The sequence below is a fragment of the Fundulus heteroclitus genome, chromosome 11 (assembly GCF_011125445.2).
Source record: "Fundulus heteroclitus isolate FHET01 chromosome 11, MU-UCD_Fhet_4.1, whole genome shotgun sequence".
Taxonomy (NCBI): domain Eukaryota; kingdom Metazoa; phylum Chordata; class Actinopteri; order Cyprinodontiformes; family Fundulidae; genus Fundulus; species Fundulus heteroclitus.
Window position 1 is genome coordinate 4291434 of NC_046371.1, and position 21168 is coordinate 4312601.

A 21168-nucleotide genomic window follows, 5' to 3' on the forward strand; every position below is an offset into this window, starting at 1 on the left:
TGGAAAAAAAAAAAAAAATCGCATTAAATCGCAATATTAAGAAAAAAAAAAATCGCAATTAGATTATTTTCCAAAATCCTTCAGCCCTATTTCTCACTTCAGCTCCTTTAAAAAACAGACGACTCTGAGGCTGACAGGAGATTTGATTTATAGGATGACGGAGGATTACACGGAGTTTTGGTTTACTTCATCAGGTTTCTTTGTTCGTGTTGGTACCTGAGAACGGGTCGGACCCAGAGGGCAACAGAACAGGGGGGGCTTTTGGCCTGAAGCCCCGAAGGTTTGGATCCGTTTCTGACGCCGAGGCCAAGACGAGACCAGCTTTAGCTGATTTAAAACAGCCACAGTTACATGACTCTGAATGCTAGTGAAAAGAAAGACCGCCTCCGCAGCTACAGGTTCCCCATCAGCCATGAAAACTGAGACGTTTTTTTTCCACCGAACCGACGACCGGGCTCAATGCGAGACGTTTGAGATCCGAGCAGATAGTCACGGCGCAGCGAGACGCCTGATTGTATCGATTCAGGCTCACTAACTCTGAAGCTCTGATTAAAACACAGAGGAGAGAGCCTTTCATCTGTTTCATGCAATAATCACAAACCATCTCTTAAAAACTTGTGATTAATCAGATAAAAAAAAAAGAAAAAAAAAAGGAAATTAAAGCAGCCGGATATTTACTCTTGCATCCATACTGAGGATGTTTCAGCGAGGCGGCTGCTGGTGCTTAATCAATCAGTGAGCGGCTCCTGAAGGCATCGATCGCAGCCATGTTGGGGGGGGGGGGGGGGCTATGCATGCCTGCATCGATCCACAGAGCCTTTCGTCGGTAAATAAGCTGCGCCGAAGGTAACTGCTTGCATCAGCCTCCTCTCATGCACAGCAAAGGATTGTGGGTACTCCAGCAACACCCAACAGACGTGCATTCGGTCCTCCAATTAAAAAGAAAAAGATGAGGATTTGCAGGTGTACAGCTTCTTTCTGTCGACGCCTGCTGAAAATCAATTGACCACCAGCTCCAGCTCACGGTCATGTTTACAGACGTGCTGCTGGTTCCACGGGTTCCTGATCCGACTGGGAATTATTCACACCGTCTCTCACACGCTAACGTCTATCTGCACACTCCAGCTTCGCGGGGAGCATTTGGTCCGATGCGTTCGTGTAATTTAAACTGTTTAAAATAAAATAACATTGATTTAACTCTAGGGATCAATAACGCCTTGTTCCACATATTTATCAGATCTGCTTTTATTCAAATACACCATCCAGTTCCCGCAAATCTTCTTATAATAACCCAAAATTAGAACAAAAGCCCTGAACTAAGAGCAGCAGAGACTAAGGATGCTTTGCTCTGGCTTTTAGTAGAAAAGATTGTTTCTAATTTAACTTCATTTACATTTATCTGCAGTTTCAAGAGAGTTTCAGCTTATATTATTCTTAAAGGGGACATATCATGCCTTTCAGTTCTTCCTTTTCACATTAAATTATTTGTTAGTGGTCTATATAAAGTGGAACTGCAATGTTCCCCCACGTTTCGTCAGAGAAACTCCTTTTGCTGCCGTCTCTTTAAATCCTAAGGAGGCACTTCACACCCCGCCCCCTACAGGCCACACAGGGTTCCACTCCATCCCGTTCGGCCATTTTTGTAGTCTGCTGGGAGACGGTGTTCGCTTGGACTACAAACTTGCTCTCAAAAATAAAAATGGGGGGTTTGCCAGTCTGGTTAGCCAGAAATCTACAACCTTGTTTAGCAGCTCTGCAGCAAATACTGTGGCGTAATTTTTCAAAAAACGTAATAGAACAGAGAAAACCGAAAGGCTTGAAAAATATGAGATAAACAGAAAATAAAGATATCCACGCAGCTCCTGGACAAACTACATTAACATTTTCTGCTCTCCTAGAAACTGCAAGTACATAACAAAATGTGTTTAAGGGCTAAACAAAAGGGGACAAAATAATGTACATTTTATATATATTTATATTGATTTTGTTTCATTACCATGATTAGTTAACTTTTATATGAGCTGTTTGAATTAACAGATTTCCCTTTTTATTTAGATTTGTATTCCTCTTTTAACTACTGGTGATTTTAACACTAATTCCATTTTTTTAAAACCGACTTCTAAAGTCGTTTCATCATCGTCCACACAGTCTTTCAGACAGCAGCCCAGCCAATTACATATGGTGTAAGGTAACTGTCAATATACACTTGCCGTTTTCTTCTTGTTCTTTCTTTTCTTTTTGTTTAATGGTGGTTGGTGAAAAAGATTCAAGTGCATTACTGCCGCCAACTGGTAAGGAGTGTAAAACAGCTTCATCAGGGGTTGTAGACCCGTACTTGTAAATTTGCTTTGGAATCGTAAATTTGTGATTGTTACTCATAAATTTGCTTTCTAATTGTAAATTTATGATCCATACTCGTAAATTTGTGATTTTTACTCGTAAATTTCTGATTCAGAATCGTAAATTTATGATTTGCAATAGTGAATTTGTGATTCGTAATCGATCATTTGTGATTTTTACTCGTAAATTTGTGATTTTTACTCGTAAATTTGTGATTCGTACTTATACTGTTGCAAAGTTGTAACTCTTGAACTTGTGTCACTAACTTCTAAACTTGTATTCTGAGATAAAACATCTGATGTCACATGTATTTAAGAGTTGACAACCAGGGACAAATACAAATCTTAAATTCATTCACGTTTATTGACTTACATTTACAAATTCAGACACCTACACATACGTTTATACTGACGGTTATCTTACCCCATATTATCACATTTCCTTCATCAGCGTATGTAAACTGTTGCCCAGCAGTATAGCTGCTGCTCAACCGATAAACCTGGATCCTACACACGTCTCAATCCTTAGTTCCAAGAGGATTTTGTGCCTGAAACGTTTGTTCCTTCTTTCTGCCCAACTGTCTGATTTAGTTCTGATCCCTGAGATCAGGTCGATCCATTAGACGGTAAACATTTAAAGCATTCACCTTTTTGCAGCTATAAACGGTAACAATGTGCAGCCACTTCTGCATTTAAATCAAAACAACGCTGCAGTCCTTTTTAAATTTGAAACAAACAAGCTAAAAGCCGGGCTTCAGAGCAGCGTGTCGGCTTCCCATCCTTTGCTGCACAGACTTGCAGAAAACAGGTCCGGCTGTACGCTTCTGTTGTGAGCTCACCGTGGACGTGTCCGTGCATGCATGGAGGAGAATCAGTGCAGTTCAGTGATGGAGGCATGCAGCGCAGGCCTGCCATGCCGAGCAAACACAGCCGGTTGTTTTTTTTTTAGACACCTGTGAAAGCATCAAAGTCACCTGGCTAAACTGTTTCAGAAACATCGGTGACGTCCGGGCTTCTCTTACGTTTTAGATCTTCCAATGTTTTAATCATGAAGCAGCAGATTTGACCTCTAAAACAACTCGGCTTATTCTCTGAAACAAAGAAAAACTGAATTTGTAAATAAAGATGTTTTTTTTTTTTAAACAAGACGACCGTGGGGGGGTCAAAAATAAATCTCAAAAATAATCAGATTTGTATCAGTTTTCAATTTCGTCCCCAAATGATCACAAAATCATCAACAACAAAACTATTAAACCATTTCCCACCACACTCTGGTTTTAACTTTACTCTTATTTCAATATTTAACCTTAATACAAGTTTTAACAACTATCCAGGAGTCTTGGTCACTTCTGGCGGCTCGCATTTGAGCAACCTGCAGTTGGAGCGCTGCTGTTTTTAGACTTAGACTTAGACAACTTTATTGTCATTCGGTATGCACAAAGTGCGTACAGAACGAAATTTCGTTGGCATACAGCTTGCTGCAATTAAACACAGTTAATTGCAGCAAGTTTCAGGATAAAGATGCAGCAGCGATTATGTAAACAAATGAAATCACTTCAGCAGTGCTACCAGTTCAACAGGGCCATCCTCCTAGGTCCGGTCCAAGTCAGATGCAGATCAACGACCCACCGTCAGTGTCCTGGCTCGTTAGAGGCTATGGGTTAGTGTGAGTGGAGGACTTGTCCTGATAGGACAGTTTATTTAATCTCTATGGGATGTGCTGGACCAGTTTAGGTGAGTAGATCTTGTCTTTTAGACATTTCCAGGCCTATGAAGACGATGTCTCCCGTTTACTCTACTGAGGAGTGGCTAGGAAGAATTCAACGCGGTTTACTTATGCAGCGTTAATTCACAACACGTCGTCTCAAGGCATTTTACAAAATCAACTCTGTCAAATCATCCAGACAGGTTGGTTTAAACCTTTTCGCTCTAAGGAACCCAGCAGGATGCGTTGAGTCAGTAGCTACGTTTACATGGACAAAAGTAATCAGAATAAAACGGCCGATTGGGATAGAAACGCGTCACGTAAAAACACGGCGATCGGAATATTGTGATCGGATTAAGATCAATCGTAAGGAAATTGTTTTCCAAATAAACGGGTGGTTTATGACCATTGATAATCCGATCAACATGCATGTAAACGTTTGTCAGGATCAAGTTTTTCAGAATGTGGCAAACTGACCTGATGTAAAAGTGACGCATTTCTGACTTATTTCATATGTCGGGAAGCAAAACTGTCTCTGCTCTCAATACAACTATTATTTTCGAAATGTTAAGACGTAAAAAATTACGTCGCCCAAAATGTCGTGCAAGTCCAGCCTTGGCGCTCAGAAGATAAACATACTCGTATAATTCTGATTTGTTTATTATTTTTTTGTTGTTCAGCAAAGATGGAAGTTCTTCTTCTTTGTTTTTTTGTTTGTTTGAGGAATTTGATAACTGCGCATGTCAGAGTGGTTCTATTCTGAATAAAGGTGCATATAAACGCACATTATGATCGGATTAAATGATTGTGTCCATATAAACGGTACAACCAGATTAATTTTGTTACTTAATTCATCTTTACCATTAAAAGAGCGCAATGTGTCTGTGCAGTACAACCCCTCTGGCCAAAGCAGATTTCTCCCACTTTTCACTTTGAAAACCATGAAGATTGCTAAGTTTTTATTATCTTTATGAGATTTAAAAAATATATATATATTATTATTGACAGCAACTTCAAGGTCCAGACTAGGTTCATTTGCTTTTTTTGACAGTATAGAGGAACATCAGATTGTTTACCTAAAACTCTGATTCATTAAATTAAGCCTTAAAGGGGGTGGGCTTGCTTTGAGCGAGCGTACAGCGCTGGCAAAGCAGTAAAGCTCTGTTTTAAATAGTCAGCAGGAATAAAAAAAAAAAAAAATAAAAAAACAAGGAGCTTCTGCGTTGTTCTTACCTCTGAGTGCTCCTCGCCTCGTGCCACCTCCTCCTGCAGGAGGTTCTGCGCCGTCTGCAGGCTGCGCTTCTGCCCGCGAGCCTCTGCAACGACACAGAGAAACATCACTGATGCATGCCGAGTGATGAAGTATGCCTTCACTGGAGCTGGAGGAGAAACCCAGAGAGCCGACAAACCGCAGCAGAGGAAATCATTTTCCAGATCACAAAGAACCCCTCGTGGTATGTGCTGGAGAGGCAGCGGGCCGCTCTGGGCCTGAACAGCGCGGCGAAAAGGCAGCGAACGATGCGTTTGGAGGCAATTCAGCTCCTCTGGTCTTTTATATTTACTCGGTTTAAAAGAAAATGAATGAAGATTTAACAAAAAATCTAAACTCTATTACATAATTTTTAATATATTCCTGAGTGCGCACACAGTGTTGCGTAACATGACTGATTTGTTCGTGGCCACGTCAGTAAAATAAGAGGAGAGAGCCTTAAACAGACGGAGGAGGCATGGAGTTCCTGTCTGCACCAATCGGGCCACGGAGGATTTGAACCAGCATCCCGTCAAGAACCGAGCAAACGGCAACTCAGACTCCTCGACAAAGGCTGTGAAGTCTTAGTTCCTCTTCAAAAACGTTATTTCTAAAACGATTTGGCTCTTTTGGGTGAAGCTTTTTAGTTTTTAACGGTCTGGTTTAGCGCTGTGAACTCAGATAAATGATCAGTCGTCCGAGTGAAGCAGGGCGTTCAGGACTGATCAGGGTGAAAGACGTAGGTGAGTAAATCTGGGATGATTTGTTTACATCTTGCGGTTTTGGAAGGCAGACGTGGGAAAGATTAGCATGTTTAGCATTTCTGGGGATTACGGGAGGCGGCTGCCAGATGATAAACCCGTCTGGGTGAAATCATCCAGAACCAGGAATCTGTGGGTGGACTGAGCTTCTCTGCCGTCTCTTCAGCGTCAGCGTCGATGTACCAGAGCTCTGAGAGAGGAGCTTGTTGACTTGGAGACTGGTAGTAACAGCGACCCGTTTATAGCGTAAGAGGGAGCGAACACAGAAGGTCAAAGCTGATCCAATAAGCCGGACTGGAAAGTGGGGGAGCAATACGAGACGGGGCTCCCTCTGGACCTGAACCGACCTGCTTTCAGCTCAGCGTTCAGATCTCAGTGGGGAGCAAATAAACAGAGGAATTACTTTCAGCGGAAATCCTTTGAGCTTCTCACACAGATGTTACTTTTTAAAGAGACATCAGGAAGGCGAAAAGACTCCAACCTGATGGATACTGATAATTACGTGGGGGAACAGTAAAGCTAAACATTTCCAGTTCTTCTTTCTTCAGTCATTTAAGTCCGTATAGAAAATATAATAATTTGCAGCGAATGTTTCTGCCGAGGACAAACTTTACATACGTTGCCTGGGAAGCGAGAAACGGTGGGGAACAAAGGAAGGAGGTAGGGCTGGACGATAAAGAAAAAAAGCATATCAATAAAATACAAATCATATTGATCGATATTGATAATTATCAACAAATTCAAAACATATATTTTAGGTGTTCGCGACCCAATGAGGGATTAAGCGGGTCAGAAAATGGATGGATGGATATTTTAAGTGCAGCTCTGGCCATTTTATGCTGTTGCTTAGCGACATATTTTTACATAAAGACACAAACACTGAATTCAAACTCGACCCTTTATTCATCAACTCTTTACCAAAATTGCAGGTTTTAAAAAAAGAAAATAGAACACGTGCTCTCTGAACTCTTTAAAGGGGGCGGAGCTTCCTGGGTCTGCGTTGTGATTGGTTGGGAGGATTTAATGACTAATATTAGCCTACATGGCTAAAATGCAAAAGGAAGGAAAAGTTTTATTCTATTTTACGTTTTATTGACCCTTTTTTTTTCTATCATCGATATACGTCTATTGATCGATATATATCGTTATTGATTTATCGTCCGGCCCTAGAAGGAGGACACAAAAAAACGAAAGAGGGAAGACAGGAGTAACAATATAGGACATACAGTAGAAAGATGAGATATATGAAAAGAAATGAGGCAGGACACGAGGAGACCAGGAAGGAAGGACATGAGATAGGTAGGAAGGACACAAGGAAGAAACAAAGCAAGGAACGAAGGAAGTAAGACGTGGATGGAGGACACATTCCGAGAGGGGGGGGGGAATAGGGCAACAGGCATTTTTCAAGCCTCATTTTCTTTTTCCAAACTGATCCAGACCTGGAAAATATCTAAATGAGGTTCCAGATTTTCCCCCCCAAACTGATCCAGACAGCAAAGGAACCCTGGAAGTAAAATATTTGATTAAACTACAAACGCTGGATTCTGGACTCTGACTCAATGGGCCAGAAATGAGAATCAGTTCATTTTTCCCTGATGGCCTCTGATTGAGGTCAGTGTGTCAAATACTAAAAATCTGTTGTTTTTTTTTATCCGTTCATTACATGCAGAAACAATAAAAACTCAGATTATAGTCCACCTCTAAACGCAAAGGTTAAAGATACACTTTGCTGCATTAATGTGGATTAATATTTCCATCTCTGTTGAATTTAAAGCGGCTGCCTCTGCCAAAGAGGCACGGTTTCCACATTGGCCAGGAAACACCTGATTAATTATGACCCAAAACTCACTGAGAGGCATAAGACTGAAGGCTCAGAGGGTTTCCATCTGCGGTCAGGACTACGACTCCTAGACCAGAGAGGGTTCTCTGGTTCTCCTCTCTTTGTACGTCGCTCAGGTTACAGCTCTGACCCACATAAAGGATTTAACCTCCTGCTTCACACACACTACTACAGCTCTATGATGACTAAAACATTTAGTTCTGCCTCACGTCTCAGTTACACGCCCTGTGAAAGGGATCGTTACAGCTACCGATTAGTCCAACTTTACTTATAAAGCCTTTTTCAGACAGACGAGTGGGTAACTGGACGTGCTTTAGGCATTAAATCAAATCCTTTAAAAATAGAAGCCAAAGAGGAATAGATCAACAACAAGAATGGCAAATAATTTGACATTTATTTATTTAGTGGTGAAAATCTGATTATTTCAACTCACACAACATTGTGTGTAAATATTAAAGATCTGCCAGCAAGACGGAAGCTGTTTTACTTCCCTGCTGTTTATTGGGTTAAAATCTTTAGTGCCTGTGCGCTGATGTTGAGATATTTAAAGCCCCACATTATTTATTCTTCTTTACTTTTCTCACATTCCCCTGTTAAGCTCCAAAATTCATACAATAAAGACTTGTAACTAGACTTTTAATGATGTGTTTTTAATACTCCATTTCACCAGTAAACCCCTCGTTGACGTTTAAAATCTCATGGCTGTCCTAGCCGAAATGACAGCTGCTTAAAACTACACTAAAGTTCCTAAAAATTTAACACACTTCAAAACATCAAAAGGTCACAAACTATGAGTAAATCTACGAGTTCATTGTTTAACAATCAAAACAGCTGCATTCAGCTGACTGGCTACTTTAGGTATATTTTTAAACCCACTGAACGAAACGAGGATTCACAGAAGATTCCCTGTATGAATTACGGCGTATTTGACAGCTCCAGGCTAACCCTAGGCACCGCTAATGGGAACACATTTTTCAAGCTAACATAGTAAACTCCTGTATTTACACCAAAAGTGTAGGATTTTAAAATAAATATGACTGAAGAAGGCCAAGAATAACGTAATAAATGAGGATATGCCGATGTTAGGATAGGGGGATGTCTAAAGTAAGTATCAATTCCCCCAACAGCCTGTTTGGCTTTAACAGCGCTGAATTATTGCAACGTTCAAGTAATTGACTGCATCTGTCCCATGTCTCAGTTTAAAGCTGGTAACTGATCTAATCACAGAGGACTGGCTTTAATTTCAGGTGTAAATGGTCGTTGTAAAGCTTGTCTACTTGCATCCTGAGCTGGATGAACAGGTGCGAAGAGCACCTCAAGCCTGCAGGTGAAATATGACGGAGGACCTGTGATGCTGTGGGTCTGGTTCTGTCCAGGACTTTGGACGATAAAAGGGAGATTGTGGAAAAGGGAATGTTCAAAGACTATCCCGTCTGCAAGTATTAACCTCGTGAAACGTTATCAGAGAAGACAGAGAGCGTTCCTGTTGGAGAACAGAGGTTTTGCAGGTTAACTGTCTTCTGTAACCCCAGTCGGTCGAGGAAGATGACCGTTCATACTGAGCCCGGTTCTGCCGGAGGTTTTCCTTCCCGTTAATGGGGAGTTTTTCTTCCCACTGTCGCTTCATGCTTGCTCAGTATGAGGGATTGCAGCAAAGCCATGGACAATGCAGACGACTCTCCCTGTAGCTCTACGGTTCCCCAGGAGTGACTGCTGCTTGTCGGGACTTTGAAGCAATCAACTGGTTTCCTTATATAGGACATTTTTGACCAATCTGTATAATCTGACCCAATCTGTATAATATGATTGAACTTGACTTTGTAAAGTGCCTTGAGATGACATGATTTGGCGCTATATAAATAAAATTGAATTGAATTGAATATTAACAGGGCTGCTAATAAATGGCTGAGTTTGTAGAAACTGTCTGTGAGATGAATCTAAACTGAACTAAATGTGCTTAAATTAAAGGTTACAGTCTTCTAAATGTCTCAGCATGAGATTATGCTGGTTCAATAAAAAAATTATTTAATTCTAATGGGTTTTATACATCTTTAATAATTATGGAGGGTGCTGGAAAGCAACAAAAATCGCTGGTAGGATGTTGCTGTTTTTAATAAAATCTGTTTTTATTTTCCAATAGCGGCAGCAATACGTAAATAAAGTGGACACACACCCCTACAGTCTTAGCGGGAACTTTAGTCCATCAGATGTGGGAGTAAAAGGGCACAGCCTGTCTGCTAAATATGCAAGTAGCGCAGCTTTCTCTCTCCGGCTCACAGCATGCCTCCGCCTCCCGTGGATCACGGTCGGTAATCATTCTGAACAGGCTTGACCCATCTGACTGCGAAGCGTCTCGTCCCTCCAAGAGACGATGTGACAGCCACGCCGTCCCCGACGAGTCAAGCCGAGTTCAGCGGAGGCCGCGGGGCAAATAAAGGTCACAGTAATGACTCCAATAACTCTAAAACCCCGCAGGGGGAATGTCCACCCCACCCCTCTCCTCCCATCCAGGCAGCCCGCACAGGGCAGTCTGATAATTCAACCGGGTCCCCGGGGAGATACATTTACTTTAAAAAAGGGTTTTAGATTTAACAAACTCTCCCTGCACACTGCTCTGTTACACCGTCACCTTCGCTTTAATAATCCATTACCCCCAACCTTACTGTGAGAACATCCAGCCTGGTGTAGGCATACATTAGAGGAAGGTCCTCGCTCCTGACCCAGCGCTGGGGGGTGGGGGGGAAGACGTAATGAGAGGCGACAGCCGAGCCAACAAGTCATCCAACAGCAGCTGTACGCAACCTATATTTTGTGAGCTGATGAGGGAAGTGGACCTGAGGGGTGCCTGGAGCAGCGCAGCTTTCACTTAACGACTGAACGGTGTCACGTTGGAGTAAAACATTTTGTCTGGCTGCTGATATGAGACGATGAGGAGCACGCAGGCGGTTCGCCCGTCTGCTCTCTGAGCCTCTTCCTGCACATCTCACCGCAGACCTTTAAAAAAATTAAAATAAATAAATAACCGGCACGATTCATCTCCAGGGACTCTTTGAGCCATTTTTAGCAAACTAAGTCCTTGTGAGACTGTCATCGTGGCATCAAAGGATGCATCAGACATGCTTCTGAGAGGAGCAGCAAAAACAAAGCATTTCTGTCTCCCTGCGGATCGTCCTATTGTGTGACAATAACATCCTGCAGAAAGAACCACAGCTGACTTTACGTTAATATTTAGCAGCTAAATCCGTCTGCTGACAGCAAAACTACAAAGTACATTAAACGCTTGGGTGGTTACGATATCGCGGTGCCTCGAGGTTTTACACACAACCACGTGCGAGAAGAAGTTATCAGAGTTATTCCAGCTGCATGGAGCTCAGCAATGAAAGGTGATGCCCCTCCCCCACCTATTGCTGCACACTGCAAGTAGGCTGGCTAAAATGAGGCTCGTAAGCTTTTCCCTCAAAAAATCATAAATCGTAATAGCACAGTTGCACAAAAAAAAAAAAAAGGTCCTGGGTACAAATCCCGGCGTGTTTTTCTCAAACACATGCCTGTTAGGTTAATTTGGCTAATGAGGGTAACTATTATAAACTTAATTCATAAAAACAACACGTTATTGATATATGGAAGAAAACTAGAATGCCATTTTGTTTAAGAGAGGAGCACCACCCGTCATCCTCTTCAAATAAAATCAGTTTTATGACAAAATAGTTAGTTAGTAGGGAGGAAAATGAAGAAACAAACTATGTATTATGTATTCAATCAAACTGTTAGATATAGATTTTGTTTAAACAAATGTTATGTTTTGTGCTGCCTTTACGGGACTTTATGGTTTACTTTTGTTTTGCTCCACATGGATGACGGATCGTTTAAAAAAAAGACATCTAAAATAACAAAACCAAGTAAAACAAGGATTTGTTGCTTTTCAACATCTAAAAAGGGAGAAAACTAAAATATTTCAAACTCTGGAATTTTCTTTGACCAAAATGTAACTCGACCCACGTTTGTTTTCCATTTTCGTGCCCAAAACAACAAACTTTTTATTTCCTCACATATCCAACCAACACAAAACCATCACTGGTGTCAGCTTTTCCTTCATGTTAATAAATGTTTTATTATTTACATCAGTTAAAAAAATTCACATCTGAAGTTGCTTCATACAAGCAGAATCGTTTATTTAGATTAAAATTTTATGGGGTTTTTTGTACAATCACATGGGAGCTGCATTTACATGTTAAAAATGTTGTTGTTTAAGCCAAAAATGGCCTTTTTGTGATCTATTATTAAAGTTGGTATGATTGTAAAGAAACGACAGGAAGGAGAAAAGCTCTTTTCATCTCAAACAACATCTCCATGTTGTTGAAAACGGATTTTAAGCTCAGCCTGCGGAGGTGCAGCCGACAGAAACAAACCACATTTCACTCATCTTGGCATCCACTCTGTGAACTTATTGGTTTTTTCAATCTGATTACTTCTTTCCTTCTCCTAACGTCTAGACCTGAAGATAAGAGAGCCTTTAAAGTCACGCCTCATAGATCTGGAATGACTCGCCCCAGGTTGTTTCTCAAATCACCCTGAAAAGCAAAAAGACAGCTTTGTACAACAGCTTCACTGGGATTTATTTATATTTCAGTTTTTTTTCTTATCTGTCTGTCGGATTAAAACACCAGGGTTTGATTTCTTTAAAGATATGAGATCATTATAATACATAACTATGGCGAGGCATTTGGCCTTTAGGTATCACGTAAATCCATGGCAAGTTTCACGTAATTATTGAAATCACTTCCCAAGAAATGTTTAAATCTAATTTAAATACCTGAACAGCTTTAAACCTTCATCTGGAAACACAGTCGAACCAATGGACCGAACTCAACGTCTCTTTGGCACAAAAGCTTCCTCTAAGTATTAATTATATATTTTCTATTATTGCTGTTAAAAAAAAAAAAAGATTTTCATCTGACGTTGATTTAAAGCGAAGACCAGGCCAGGATCTTAGCACAGGGGCTAAAATGTCTATTTATTGCAGAAACTCAGAAAAATTTAACCACTTAATACGTAGATGCAGAGATGCTCAAGTCTGGTCCTGGAGGGCAACCATCCTGCAACTTTTAAATGCATCCCTGCTACAACACACCTCAGGTCCACAGTCATCTACCACAACATTTCACACCCATTCACGCTTCCTTCTGCCGACCAGCTTTATGGAGATGCTGATTTACTTTTCCAGCAGGATTTGGTACCAAAAGCTGCTTCACCGAGGTTAACGGGTGTTAACCTCATTTCTATATTGGGCCATTTTGGCATCATGAAGTCATTAAAAGAGACGGTTTCACGTGTATAGATGATACTTTTGATTTCATTTCATTTCAGTTCGCATAGAAAAAAAAATAAAAAATGCACAGTAACAAAAGTAGCACGTTAGGCCCAGTTTATACATTTTATATTCACAAAAAAGGTTGCTATACAGTTTATCTGCAAAGAAAGTTGATATTGGGGTGAGTTACACTTTAAACTCATCATTCTGCATCACTTTTTGGACAATTCTGGGTTGTTTTAATGTGTTGTGGGAAAACTGACACCTAGTGGCAGGATGCTGTTACTACATGGTTAAAAAACATCACCTTTCACTACAGGAGGCACAGTTTTAGCCACTTTAAAAGAATACATGCCTCTCCTTTATGACATGATATGCCTTTTTTGGCTCCTGAGGGCCGGATAAATTGCCTTGATGAGCCGGATTCGGCCCGCGGGCCTTGAGTTTGACACATGCCATAGAGAATCTGTGGAGTATTATCTAGAGGAAGATGAGAGGCACCAGAACCAACGATGCAGATGACCTGAAGGCTCCTCCCCAGAACCACAGTCGGATCGCCTCCATGCAGGAGCCCAGACCAGGTACTGAGAGCAGACACTGTAGAGTTCATGGACATACCAATCAAAACACTAACATATCTGTATTAAAAATCTATTTTTTTAATTAGTCTGAGGTGATATTCTAGTGTCCTGAGGAACTTTTTGGGTTTTTATTAGCTTAGAGCCAGAATCACCAAAATTTGATAAATATAACACTGATTATAACGAGCTTATATAGAAGAAGTTTCAAAATTTAAATTGAATTACTAAAATGAAATGCTAATTTACTGACTAGCCCTTGTATAAATAATAGGGTTGTTTCAGAATCAGCTTTATTTGCCAGGTATTTCTTCACACATGAGGAATTTTGACTCGGGGTGGTTTATTTTTAGCTTTGGTCATACTCTCGTATTTCACTGAACGTGTTTGGTGACTCACGTAGCTGCCGTGCGTGGTTGCGGGTCAGCAGTCATTAAAAGGTTGAAGAACCACAACAAAGCAATCGGATCTACTGTCAGCCACCGACGACGGCCTTCGGCCCTGAAGTCGCAGACGTTGTGTGCAGGCAGGTTTGGAGTCAGCAGTTAAACCCTCCACACACTGATACGAGATGATGTGGAGTCAAAACAGACATGGGTCCTGATGGGGCGGGAGCTGCAGGAACAATGATTGATGTGACAGCTAACGTGGAGCTCCCAGGAAACAGCTGAGGCTAACACATTAACAGACCCTCTGAGACAGACACAGCTCTCCACTGACTGTTCACATGCGTATTTCTGCCACACAAAAAAAGTTAAATACTCCTGTCGTGTGAGTGAAAATGAAATAAACCTCATTTGATTCTTTTGGTTGAGTGTTGAGTGATTTGTTTCCTGTTTTTGGGTTTAAAGCCTTTTTTCTAAAAGCTGGACATAATCTCTCCTACATACAACCTTGTTAGATTATCAACTGCCCAAAGACATTCAGTAGGGGTATTCATGTACTCTGCATGCATTTCCCTCCACATGACTAATCTACTGTTTTGGTATCACAAACAGACACTTTTGGTGCCTGAAGGGATATTGGTGACAGTCACGGCGACTGAAAGGATTCCTCTCACATCCAGTCGGCTCAAACCACTGGTCAGAGCCTAAATACTGTTTAAAATGTCCTAGATTTATAGTTCTCTAATCTTCCAACTTTTTGTTTTTTACCTAAATTTAAAAACACTGACGGGTCTTCGACACGGCCAGAAGGTGTTTATAAATCCTACCTGAAACAACACGTGTTGCAGCTTCATATTATACCAACCAGAGGTCAGAAACGAGTCTGCATTGTAGGAAGTGTTCAGAAATAAGATATTAGATAATGCAAAAGGTCTGGAACAACTAGTTGTTGTATTTCAAAACCAACATAAATCCTAAAACATTTTTTTACAGTTCCTGTGCAAATTCTAAGTTATCCGGGACATCACAACAGCAAACAGGCTTAAATCGGAGGCAACCAGACATTCGCTCAAGTTCTTTATAAAAAGTTTCGACACCTTTCCAGGAGTCTAGATTAATTCTGGTGGTTCGCACTGAGCAACATTTGTTTTTAACATTTCTGTATTACATGGCATGACATTTTTTTACAGTGAAAACAAAGATCTGGTCCATGCAAATATATTTAACAATTTTCAGGTCCTTTTGCATTATATTTTCTTTAGTAATCAGCTATAGCAGCAGGGTGGGTTGCTTCGGGTTCCTACATTTTTGTGCTCTAATTGTCAGTGTTAGTCTGGCTCAACCATAACCTGTCATTACTAGCCATATTAGCTAATGGTGGAGATTCGTACCGCAGTAGAACGGCGCAGTAGCGCATTCCAAAATCCAGTGACTGGGCCATCTATGAAGCTAATATTTAAACAGCTAGCGTTAGCTTATGTCGTCTGGGAGGTTCACTACTTCACTGTTGCAGCTACAGGAGCTTTGCTGAACTTTTCATTGTACTTTCAAACATTGGCGTCGTAGCATTAGCTTGTTGTGTTAGCGTAGCATGTAGCATCATTCGGCATTTTGTTTTTTTCTTGTCCGTTTGCCTTAAAGTGACAGTTTTTCCAAACTACACTTTTGTATTTCTTGCTATTCTTCCCACTTTAGGTTACTTCGATGAATAAAAATCAAGGACGTTCAAACCAAAAATGCACCTGATTAAACCAAACAAACACAGTTTATATTAAACCGTTAAGCTTCATTGTTTTAATTTTCCATCTGCTGAACTTGCTGTGCAATATGTTGTTGTAAACAGTCACTGGAAGTGCTTTGCACTGCTCATCTTGGTTTCGAAAGTTTTATGTTGTAAATAAAGCTTATTTGGAAATATTTGTTTCCTTTTCTTGAATTTGTTATAAAAATTAAAATATTTTACTTCTTTTTTAAACTTATGATTTGAAATAACAGAATTTGCACATAACTTTATATACCGATCTATCTGATTGCATCATTTTGATAGATTAAATCAGATGCTATGATCAAACAGTTACATAGTACTTGATACTAATACTTCTACTTGTGCACATATATATGGAAGTAATACTCTAACTTCAGAATCAGATTTATTGGTCAAGATTGTGTGCATAAAAAGGGATTTTCACTTTGGTTTCACATGGTAACAGCGTACAGACATCAAGCAAAACTATGTCAATTACACGATCTATGGAATAATGGAAACTTCAAGACATTTGAGGACTTAAGAACACAACATAACATTGTCTCCAGGGACTTTTATAAATATCTTCAAGTAAGACATTATGTTAAGGCCAAAATGGACTCACTTGAGTTCCCAGGGGATTATTATCTACTTGAAAACAGTATTCTTGATTGTCATAAACGTGGGAAATTTGTGTCAAGATTCTATGCTAAATTACAAGCCCTAAGGAAAGATAATTTGGAGAATCTGAGATCAACCTGGAACACAACTCTGAATAGTACAATTGATTCAGAGGCATGGGAAGACATTCTGACTCTGCCTTCTAGAATCTCAGTATGCAACCGTTACAAAGAAATGCAGTATAATATTTTACACAATGTATACATATCTCCATATATATATAGCAAGTACACACCAGGAAGTTCTCCAAATTGTCCCAAATGTAAAACAATTACAGGGACTAGAATTCACTGTTTATGGGAGTGTAAAATTATAGAGGCATTCTGGCGAGCAGTATGTCAAGAAATTAGCTCCGCAATAGGACAAGCACTTCTCCCTGGTCCAGTCATGTGTCTCCTTGGGTTCATACCCAGTCATCTGGACACTCACAAAGAAACTGTGCAATTTCTATTGATGTTGGCCAGAAAATCAATAATGCTTAAATGGGTTGGTTCTGAAGCCCCTTCGATCCAGCTATGGAAAAATTTGCTTTCTGAAGTTATTGTATTAGAAAGATTGAGATATTGTATGAAGGGGAAATATTATGCTTTTAAAAAAAGATGGAAACGTATTCTTGAATACTTCAAAATTTCACAAATAAACCAGTAACGTGAATCTGAATGACGTGTATGTATAAATTGGTTGTTTCTTATATGAAGCTGTAATTTATGTACATGCCTCCGTTTTTGATTTTGTCTTGTTTTCTGTATCTGTGCTGTATAAGTTTTGCCCTGCTAATGTTATTTTCTTTTTTGTTTTTGTATAAACGTTCAAAAAAGCCTAATAAACATAATTCATAAAAAAAAAAAAAAAAAAAAAAACTATGTCAATTTTAGATAAAATAAAATAAAAAACAATATGTACATTTATGTACATTTATGTACACAAGATATTTTTCTTTTTTAAAGCACAATGTCTGACAAAAACCTTTGGCTTCTCTCCTACCCTCGCGTCCCAATTAATGCGGGCAAACCTTACAGAAAGGGTTGTTCTCCACGCTTTGCCAAGAACATCCTAATTATTACTGACTGGTGTTAAAGCTTGCTGTGCTGAGGTCTCTCCCCAGACAGCTGTCCATCGAGGAGTTTACCGAGTCTGGACTGACTTGCTCGTCTGGACCAGATCCAAATCTGGTTCTTAGCTGTTCTTTAACAGAACCATTTAACAGGCTTTAGCATCATTGACAGCATAACAGAAAAAGAAACAAACGCGTCTTCTATTTTGGTCGGAAACCTTAGCATGCACTTACAGATCGGAGTAAGGCTGATTGTAATTAATTTAGTTTGGGGTTCAACCCCTGGTTTAGGAGCTTTTGATCCTGGAACTAAGGACTTGTTAATTTTAAAAAAAAACTAATTTCTTTATCTGTAAAAGGACGACTCTGTTTATGAAGATACATTTACATACGGTTTACAATCCAGAGAGCTTGGATTACGACCTCAAAGGATGGATTTCTTACGTTTATTTCCTCTCCGCTGGCACTCCAAGGCTTCGTATGACTCAGAGTGAGGAACCACAGATTTGATATATACTGTAAATAGCAGAACGCTGTAAGCTCTAACCTCCTGCAATATGTGGAGGTGTACGAGTGTTTACTCTGGAGCAGCCTGGTGCAATTTCCATTTGATTTAGTGCAGATAAACACAGCGTATCGGTTTTGCATAATAGCACCGCGCTCCAGTGCAAGGCTTCTTACATCCGAGCGCTCAGATTGATCGGCATCCTGCATTTGTGCTGCAGACCTTTACCAACATGAAGAAATAGCAGCTTTTCCACAGAGAATGCTGCAGAAAAACACATCCCCCAGGTTGACTGAAGTGAGCGCAATCGCTGACAGTTCTCGGTTAATTACATTTATTATGATTGTTTTAATGCTGGTTTAAATCGATTTAATGTCTGGAATTAGTTTATTTGTCTGAAATGAAACCTTATCAGTCATGTTTATGCTGGTTGGTTGGCAATGCAGCTATTTAAATGCGTCAGTGTCTGCCATTTGTTTGGGATGAAGAGACGTCTATGTGAAGTTATGCTAACTTCCAATACATTATTTTTAATACTCTGTATTTTTAAGTACTGCCAAACCTCATATTCTGGCTCAAACACACAGAATACCCTGTTGGTCAGCACGTGACTTTACATTAAAAAGGCTTCTGGAAAGTTCTGGGTGTAGACTTCCTTTTTCTTAACATAAGTTATCCTGAGCTTATCTCTGTAATTATTTGGCTGCTGGAAGAAATGCCGACTACTTTTCTTCAATCTCCTGTTTTCTCCTGTAAAATTGTAATTAAGTTAGAAATTCTTGATGCCAGTAACTTTGTTTTCGTTTCCATAGAAAGTACCCCTGATGCCGTGCTTTTGTGTATAGTCGTGTTTGTTTAGTTGGAGGCGGCTGTGGCTGAGTCACCTGGCAAACGGGATGTTTAGCGTTTGACTATAGCTCCCCCACCACATGGCGCTTGATCAGAGGACTTAACTCCAAGTTTCCTTCCCATCAGCGTGTGAGTGTTTGAGCGTTATGAGTGCTGCTGGGTGAATATGACTCGAGCGTAAAAGTGCTATGAGTCAGTAGTATGACTAGAAGGGGGCTTTTTAAGTTTGCCATTTCCTTGAAGCAGGGCATCAAAATAGCTGGAGCTACAAAAATTCAGTACTGTTGTGCAATTTTACCTATTTGATTATGAATATTATTAACAATTATAATTGGATATTACAATCAATGTTATTCTAGTCAAAGGTAAGTGACACATTTTTTCCCCAAATGGTTGTGATTAGGGACTACCAGCCTTTAATGATTATAACTAGCAATTGGGCCTATAAATGATCAATTATTAAACATTATTTACCATAAAAGATGGGTGTTTAACCAGTTGTGTACCTGAGTTAGTTTAGCCACCATCAAATATCATTAACGTTAATTTATAATTGCAAATCGAATCACTAATCATTACCCACAAGCAAAGGAAAAATGTCTATGTACATTCGTGTTGTTACCTCAAAAGGGATGATTTGTTAACTCTTACAGGCGATTCAATCACTGATAAAAACCACAGACGACCGCAGTTAAAATAGTTAAAATTTATTAAACCAATAATTCTCTGTTAACAGCATTTATTGTGATTAATGCCAATACTACTTGAAAACACTAACTACTGAATCAAAACTACAAAACATAAAAGAAGAAAATAAAACAATGAAACAAACAGCAAAGTGATGAAACCTGGTAAACCTTTTGGTGATTTTCTAACTTTAATAAGCCTCACTTAATTAAGCATTGAATAATCACTATTAAAACAGCAGCACATGTAATGTAAACAGCAATGAAATGGATCTGGCTAAACACTAGGCTGCTGTTAGCCCTGATTAGCTACAATGAGCTTCAAGCTGCTAAGCTAAAGGCTAAAGATGGCGGGGCTACACAATGAGCTGTTGCTAACAATGGTTACCCCAGGCGGCTCAAAATATACATATAAAACATTTTTAAATCGTAATTTATTTGTGAAAACTATATGCTGCTCCTGACCATCTGCATCAGTATCATTCACGTAGCGGAGCGTTAGCCAGACTGCGACAGAACCCTATCATTGGGCTGTCTGTGAAGCTAACAACAGCTAGCGTTAGCTTATGTTGTCGGGGAGGTTTACAACTTCGCTGATCCACGTTTAAGAGTTTTACAGGCCTGTCTATGTTGCGCTCAAACATCCATGTCATACAGCTAGCTTAGAATTGACGCTGTCGGTCTAATTTCAGCATAATTTTGACAACTTTCAACGTAACTGCCTATTACATTAAAACGTAACTTGCCAGTAGGAGTTACTGGCTTGTTATGCTAACTTGCCCCATTTAACCTCCCAGACATGTTCGATATTATTCAGCCTGTTGTGGAACTGAATAATTTGCCTTAACAGATTAAATGGCAGTTTCAGTAAAAAACAAATAAAAATAGAAAATTTCTAAACAAAACGTAACTTATAGTCCGACAAATATTCTGTTCCATTTTGGACTGAACAGAACTGGGTGTAGCTGGACCAGAATCTGATTACATCGTGGCTTGTAGTGGAATAAACTGGAATTATTCCAGTAGAATTTGGAGCAAACTGTATAAATTGGACCAGTTAGACTTGCAAAGTCCCCTGAGATTGCTTTTTGTGTTGAAATTGGGTCTATATGAACAACAGAATTAGAAAAGAATTTGCTTTAAGGCCATAAATCATAAATTCTGGGAAATAAATTAACTGACAAATGATGCAGCCTGACAAGAACGAAGAATATCAGCTAATGAAATGCTTGGTTATTTTTGAATAACAGTAATATTGGTAAGACAGAAAGCCTTCTGGCCTTTTAACACAACAGTCCCACATTGCACGGCTGAACTGGCAGTAACATCGTCTCCGGTCAAAAGCTGCTGAATATCAATGAGGCTCGCTGATGGAGCGACACAAACATGCAGATACCATCAGTCAATAATAATGACCACAATTCTTTCCACCTGAAAGGCTGCTAGCTGAACTGCACTGAATGGTTACAAGGAGCACATC

General features: G+C 39.9%; 1 protein-coding gene across 1 annotated transcript in view; it reads right to left on the reverse strand.

Moving 5' to 3' along the window:
• The window catches only part of vps37d (VPS37D subunit of ESCRT-I), a 54898-nt gene that overhangs the window by 3946 nt on the left and 29784 nt on the right, over positions 1-21168 (reverse strand). Inside the window, exon 3 of the mRNA XM_012864432.3 lies at positions 5278-5360. Coding sequence (XP_012719886.2) covers positions 5278-5360 — 83 coding nt within the window. The remainder of the gene's footprint in view (positions 1-5277; positions 5361-21168) is intronic.